The 7,680-nt window shown below is 37.0% G+C and overlaps 1 protein-coding gene across 1 annotated transcript; it reads right to left on the reverse strand.

The window, feature by feature from the left end:
- Positions 1 to 3,208: 3,208 nt before the first annotated feature.
- Positions 3,209 to 7,278, reverse strand: LOC117457698 (TPA-induced transmembrane protein homolog). Its single transcript, XM_034097905.2, has 8 exons — positions 7,232 to 7,278; positions 6,683 to 6,999; positions 6,232 to 6,309; positions 5,966 to 6,052; positions 5,555 to 5,687; positions 5,299 to 5,459; positions 4,511 to 4,581; positions 3,209 to 4,380 (listed from the first exon to the last, which is right to left on the reverse strand). The coding sequence occupies exons 2-8, from the start codon at positions 6,746 to 6,748 to the stop codon at positions 4,185 to 4,187; spliced, it is 792 nt and encodes a 263-aa protein (XP_033953796.1). The 5' UTR covers positions 6,749 to 6,999; positions 7,232 to 7,278; the 3' UTR covers positions 3,209 to 4,184.
- Between the last annotated feature and the right edge of the window lie 402 nt (positions 7,279 to 7,680).

Here is a 7,680-nt window from a genome sequence, read left to right on the forward strand (position 1 = left end):
GCTATGACACTTTGTTGAGTTACAAATACTGATGAAACTTGGGATGAATGACTTTACACTTCAGATAAAATATAATAAAATGAGAAATTATCATACTTAGTATTATTAATAAAAGACCTATATGCATTCTCAATATTCATTTATTTTTATTTTGTCCTCATGTTTATTATATCTCCTTTATGGGGTCTTTTGCTACCCTTTTTTGAAAAATCAACTTTGAAGCAAAAACCATGCAGTTTTGGCATGCAGTATAAATGTGTTATTGTTGCCTATAAAAAGTTGTGCATACTAAACGGCCATGGAAAGTCTCACTCTGATGGATTCAATGAGCCCAATTGTAATCATGTGTTATATTGATAGTCCCTAAAGTAGCCCTTTCATTTGATTGAGACCACTTGTTGAAACTTGATCTCACTGAGGTTTTTTTAGTTCCAAAATAATCATAACTTCATTAAAACTTGACAAGCACAAACTACACCCATGACATTCAGAGGATGTATGGCTTTACTAGTTATATTGACAGTAAACGGGATTACTGAGTGCTCGCATTATATTATGGCAAAAAGAAAACTACAATCTTTGCAGGGACGTTTTTGATACTTAATCAGTGCAGGATTTAATTTCTATGGTGTTCTTCAAGGTCTTGGCGTGTTAGTGTGGCATTTTGAAAGTACTTTTAAGTACTTTTATCAATTCTCAGGTATTCAAAAATGAAACAGTTTAGCAATTAATCCGGTTAAGGAACAAATTGCATCAACTCAACATTTGCTGAAAAGATTTAAGAGACTAAATGGATCATCCCCTACTCTGTATACAGTAGGCTACCTATACAAAAAGGGTTTGATTGGTAAGAGATTACAGTGGTTTTCCTGGTATATTAAGTAACAGGTATTAGCAAAAGCTAGTTCAGATGTAGCCTAAACTACCCTGAATATATTTTATTGCTCACAAAGAAATGTGGAGGACCGAAATATGATGTTGTCTGCAGAAGTACATTTCCTGCCAACTCATTGACCTCAGAATTAGGCAGACAGATCGTGTGTGTGTGTGTGTGTGTGTGTGTGTGTGTGTGTGTGTGTGTGTGTGTGTGTGTGTGTGTGTGTGTGTGTGTGTGTGTGTGTGTGTGTGTGTGTGTGTGTGTGTGTGTGTGTGTGTGTGCACGTGTGCGTGTGCATGTGTATGTGCGGGCATGTGTGTGTGTGTGTGTGTTTTTCAGCATTTTAGTTATTTTATCAAAATACTTAATATGCATTTGATAAAAATGACATGGAGTTTAGCTGTAAAGAGATGATCTGTTTAAATAAATTGACTTTCCTCGCCAAACATATCATAAGAATAAAACCATTTCCAACTCATTCCAGCCTGTGATCAAACGGCTTGGTTTAAAATAACTCAAATGTCTTCTGTGTGATCAACATGCAGTAAGGCGAGCAGGCAGACATGTTTGTTTTTACTTTCAATGCCAGAACAGGTGTTATGCTTTAAGAGGATTAAGGTTATAAAATAATTTCCTAGAACAGAACATAATCATCAATCTGATTACATAAACTCAAGCCGTAAGATAAAAAGAAGCAGTTATTTTACATCTCTGGCATCTAAGTGTGATTGGACTATATAAAAGTCCCGCCGATCCTTAATGGATAAATACACATTTAACCAGCCGTTGTGACCCCTGAACTGCCAATAGAGGATTTCGGGTACTATAAAGTAAAGACCGTAGTGGTTTTTAAACCAACCACGCTATCGAAGATCAGCAAGCTTATTATAGTAAATCTGGTTTTAGAGGATTACCAACGCTCAAAATAGGGTTGAGAAGATGTCTGTGCACAGTAAGCACAGACAGCACGGGCAGCTAGTATCTATTAAGTGAACTGAGACGACCAATATTAATGCTGATGCCATGTGCGATGGCACAGGGTCACTCACTGCTGGGGTCACTCACTGCTGCCAACAGATTAAGAACAGAGAACAGAGATAAACCTTCAGACACACTGCCAGCCCCTAAATACAGTAAAGAGAAGCTTACAGTTGTCAAGTCAAAATCAATAGAATCCCCAAATGTGAAGGTTTATTCGTGTTTGTTCAACATTTGCAATATTAGAGGGTTTCAAAGAGCAGGTGGAGTGATATGGTTGTATGCACAATAATGAACTGTTGAAACTCTTGGATCGCACTGATGATCTGCTGTATAAACTTGATCGTTTGACCAGCATGTGACTGTCATGCAGCAAGGATGTTTGAGGACTGCAGGTGCGTGTGTACACAGTGCATGTTCTGCTCTTCATGTTTAGTAGCCCACGTGCATAAAAGGCTCAGTATTTATGTCTGTTTTTAAAACAGTATTTACACAATGTGTTCACATGATTCTGTGTCTTTTCAGAATAGCCAATAATGGTACCTCAAAAATGTATTTGTGCAATCATTCAGAGACAATTTATTGCTATTTAACACGGCAAAACAAATTAAAAAAAATGACATGCCAACTTGCAGAGGTTGGTATATCTTGTACTTAAATAAAAGTAGACCACAGAGTAGGAATACTCTGTTACAAGTTAAAGTCCTGTATTCAAAATGTTACTGAAGTAAAAGTAAAAAGTATTAGCATAAAAATATACTTAAAGTTCCAAAAGTACTTATTATTGCAGATTGGTCCATTTCAGAATAATATAAATGTTACATGATATTATCAAACCCTTCCTGCAAAAGATAATCAAAGTTTTTATCACAAAAAGGCAAAGAGTGAAAATAGTGTATTAGGTTAAGCTTCAACTTCTTATAATACATCTTGTCCCGAGTGCTACCGGTTGAAGTGAGGTCTCATTAATAACCATCCGGTGGAAGTGGAGAATGGCATGTGTGTGACCGGATAACTTGACACAAACATTAATCACAGCTGTAATCTTATTAGAGGACAGACATGTTGACATGAACACTTCCAGGATATATATTTTTTTTCACACAGCTCCCTAGTTAATATATATGTGATATGTCACCAACGCTATTACATTTAAAAAACAGCTACCAATACAAATTAAATCCTGAATGTCCTTGAATGTCACTCCAAACGGAGACAGGCAAATCCAGGAAGACAAGATAAAAAAAGTAACCAGTAATAGCTCACCTGCATGTTTAACATGCACTCACTCTACTGTTGAACCATAAAGAACATAAAGAAATACAGCATGTCACTTCTTTGTGAATAGGCCATGAACAGCTTTATTTATACAATTACCACACAAGCAGCATAGTGTACCTGTACAGTTCTCTTAAGCTGATTTTCCTAAAAATATTTCACAGTTCTGATATGCAAATCATGTCATGAAAATAAAGCTATGCAAATATAAAAACTTGTATTTATATAAAAAAACATGTATACAACCACAGTTTTTGAAGAAACGGTTGTATGATTTCACAGGGAATGAACATCAATAATTACAGCACTGACATTTTTACCAATATTCTTTCAATTAAAGGTGGGGTAGGTACGTTTCAGAAACCGGCTCGAGATACACTTTTTGTTATATTCCATGGAATGCTCTTAACATCCCGATAGCAATGAATATCTTAAGTGCTTTGACAAAAAATCCATACAAAAATGTCATCTGTAGAAGCCGTTTAGCCGGCCCGACTAAACGGATTGGATGGCCTACCTGCCTGTCAGCATTCCATCGGGGCACAAATGTATCTCGTGCCTTCATTGGTCATGTGCGCGTCCGTGTGTGTTGGAGGAGGGGCTCTATAAGGAAGTGGCAGATTTTCTCCGGTTGTGTATTTTCAAATTCTAGCGATCTCGAGCCGGTTTCTGAAACGTACCTACCCCACCTTTAAACGTGCAGTTAAACAAGGCACAATATAAACATCAATATCAGAGTGACAGTAGATTTCCAGGCACTGTTGATTGATTTCGAAAAAAGGAACAGTCTCAAAGCACCGTAACACACCATGAGATCACACACACAGCATGACATACAGGGGATTGTGTGACTGTGGCCATGGACTGTAGGTTTATGTGGTCAAGCTGCTGCATTTGCAACATTTCTACAGACATGTGGGAAAATCACACGCACGTATGAGAATCAAATGCTACAAGCAACCATCTCCCTGTAGAGGGTTAAGTGTTTGCTCAGTGTTTCACTTAAGACAAAAAAGAACAGAATTCCCTGTACGGATTAAAACATGTGTTCCTAGTGTTTTAAAAACATATTTAGGGAAACTGGATCTATGTACATCTGCCCTGAGTTATCTGGCTCCTGGTCATATAGGAACTGTCTGAACACGTTGTACACCATCTCCCTGCTCAGAGTTATATTCCTCAGCTGATCCTGGTGTTCTGCAGGCATGAGAAATGTCAGCTGGTAGTCAGCCAGGAGCGACTGGTTCCTGTGAGCAGAGGAAAACAGAAGTTCACACCACTTTTCAGTCAAATGCACAATGACAAAAAGCCCACTCTATTTATGCAGCTGAAGTGTACATTTTAGTGCATAAGCATTCGAGTGTGATGTGTGTTTACCGGAAAGCATATATGTCTGCTTTCGAGAAGTATCGTCCGAGAGCAGGGGAGGATCTGTAGAGGTCAGCCAGCTGGGTGGGGCAGGTTGACACAAGCAGAAGCAAACAATGAAGTAAAAGGTTTTGGCAGATAAAGACCTACACTTTCAATAGACTGTGCGCTCTACTCTGCCACTTAGGGCTCTTATATTCGCTGTAAGAGAGCAACAGCAGCTATGAACAGGTTGTTGTCTTTCAGTTAAGAATGAACTCATCCAAATAATGATCAATTGTGAGTTCTGGATGAAGTTGGCTATGCAGCTCTCTCACTTAATACAACTAAATATAGAATATAAAGTGTGAACTGCAGTTTTAAAAACAGTTACAAATAAAATGAAGGTATCTGAGACTCTGTAAAAGTTTTCACATTGGAAGCAAATAAACCTAAATAGATCTGTACAACCTTTTAAAATATAGTTGTATTTAAACTCGTATTCATTCGTATTTTGTCCATAACTTGTTAATATATGTTTTTAAATGAAAAAAATGATGTTGCTTGTTATGAAATGTGCAAAACACTGTAAATAGTGCCTCTACAATATCATAACTATTCAGTTAGTTGTTACATGGTTATACATATTAAGCCATTATATGGGAGGCATCACATCAGTTCCCTATTTGTCATAAAGATAGATACTGATGCAATAGAATGTTTCTAGTCATATGTTATATTGTTTCTTACTTAATATACTGAATTATAACCACAAACTGATTTTATTAAGTACATCATTTGAAATAAATGGTAAAAACCTTTTCTCGAAGTTCACCGGCGAGTGTTTGGCTCTCGTTGGAGGACATGGTGAAAAGTTCCTCAGTAAAGACCAGATTGGGCAGCTGAAAGCTCCCATTGAAACACTGAGGAACTTGAAACGTCGAGGGATCAAAGATCTCATCCTTGTCCTCATGAATCACTGTTCAAAGAGAGAAAACGAGAATCTGTCAAAGCCTTGGCACAGATCAGATAATAATAAACACAATAAACAACACACCCATCATGCAACCTTACCTGAGCACAGAAGCATTGAAATGATAATCACAGCAAAGATGAAGAAAAATAAGATGATGATGGCCATCCACAGTTTGACTCTCCAGAAGATAAGCTCATTCAGCTCTCCCTTTATCCTGCACACGACACTTGTCTAAAAGCATAATGAAATTACTTTGTCACAATAGGGCTTCACTTTTTCACTTAGCATTTCATGTTGAACATGGTTTAAGTAAGAGATAACACTAAAAGCATAGACAAACTAGTTTATGTCGCTGAACCGTCCTCTTTTGTGTCCGGGGGATGCATGGGGAAATAATTTGTTATCACATTATAACAGAAACGTTACACTTCCTTTATTCCAAGTATAAGAAGAAATGCCCCAGAAACGACATGTTTACATTATAATTTCTTAACTAAGAGTCTCCATACCTCTTGAGGAGTGTGGATTTTTTCCAGATTAATTTGAGTTTCCACTGCATGGTCAGAGGCCACTGTCCCCCAATTACAACCAGAAGTCTGAGAAAAAGACACAGCATGCAACTGTCACTCTCATCTAAGGACAGTGTGATTTTTTTTCTCTGGCAGGAATGATGAAAATAAGTGAGTAAAACAAGTTGTTGCCACAGAACACACTACATATTTATTACATACATACACATACTGAAAACTTGAACACAACTTTGATTCAAGCTCACCTGTGCAGAAAGCAACCCGTCTTCCTCTCCTACATCAGTGATCCTGTAGGCCGCACCATCTCCGTTACCTGCTGTCACCTAGGAGCAGGCAAATATTGGGGAATAAATTAAATTCTTTATATATATAAATAATGATTATATTATCCCAATTTGGGATTAATAAAGTATATAACTATATCTCAATTGTACATAGATCAGCTATTAAATATAAGTTTCATTAGTTAGTTACCTTGAAAAAACAAAGAAAGATTAGTTATAATAGTTAATTATCTTGAAAAAATAAAAGTAAAATAAAAGTGCAGACACAGGGTAGCCTATAGATATAGTATAGTCTGCCTATAATTAACATCATAAACTTGCATTATATTGTAATTATTATTAGCCTAGTAAAATATTATTAGTCCTCTTCTGATTAGAATTGCCTCTACACTTTTAAACCCTTTGAACTTACCTGTTCTTTAGACAAATATGTTGCTCCATGGTTCCCATTAGTCTTGGTCTGCAGCTCGATGTCCATGCTTGCTTCTTACTGCCAGTTCCAAATGGAAGCAGTCCTAACCCGGAAGTGTCAATGAGCTACAACTTTTAATAATGAAACCGAACTGTCAGCATAAACGTCCCAGATGTGGTTCAAAAAGGCAACAATTCCTCTTAAACAAACAGGTCACGAGTTCACATTGTAAGGTGTGACAGCTCGTGGGAACGTTTTTGTTTGGTTTTGAGGCGAGGAAATGTGTTTCTTCTCTCGCGGCTCGTCCTCTTCCCAGCCTGTCAGGTGAGTGAAGGAAGGAAGGAAGGTGTTGTAGGCGTTGTCAAGAAACAGTGGAATGTTAACAAACATGACAACGTGACACAACCGACATTACATGGAACTACAGTGAGTGTACTGCGAGTCACAGCCAGCCTTACTGTAAATACAACTTGCGTTATGAAGTTAAATAAAATGGAATCTACCGAGCAAACACTTCTTACTGTTGCTTTGTATTTGAAGTGTGCATACCACGTGATCTATTTTCCCCAGGTGAAGGTGTCGAAGATTATACGATTTGAATATTTGCTTGAAAGTTTCCTAATTATTAGATTAGAAACGTGTACTTTTTACAGTGAATAATGTGTTATGGTGCGCGTATCACCTCTTGCTACGCTATACAAATGTTACAAAAATGTAGCCTACTTACAGAAACAATTTTTTTTTTAAAGAACAAGGGCTTCTGGATAAATGAACGATATTTTTTTTACATGAGATCTTGGCATTCAAGTTAAATGTCAAAAATACAATGCTGAGGTAAAACATTTGCTATGTTTGCAATTCTCAATGGTCACCAGTAGAGACAACGGTTAAAAAACTTATTTTGTCCATGTTTTTATAACGTACAAATAATGCCCTCAGAAAAAGGCATATATGATCATAATAAGATTAGCTAATATGTTGATTAAAGAAAATTCAAT

This window comes from Pseudochaenichthys georgianus, chromosome 13, assembly GCF_902827115.2.
Source record: "Pseudochaenichthys georgianus chromosome 13, fPseGeo1.2, whole genome shotgun sequence".
Classification (NCBI taxonomy): Eukaryota; Metazoa; Chordata; class Actinopteri; order Perciformes; family Channichthyidae; genus Pseudochaenichthys; species Pseudochaenichthys georgianus.

Excerpts from the sequence above, each read along its gene's own strand:
- LOC117457698 (XM_034097905.2), bottom strand. The coding sequence starts at position 6,748 with ATGGACATCGAGCTGCAGACCAAGACTAATGGGAACCATGGAGCAACA. Across the intron at positions 6,053-6,231 it reads ACGGGTTGCTTTCTGCACAG|ACTTCTGGTTGTAATTGGGG; the intron begins GTGAGCTTGAAT and ends TCTTTTTCTCAG. Across the intron at positions 5,688-5,965 it reads AAATCCACACTCCTCAAGAG|ACAAGTGTCGTGTGCAGGAT; the intron begins GTATGGAGACTC and ends TTATGCTTTTAG.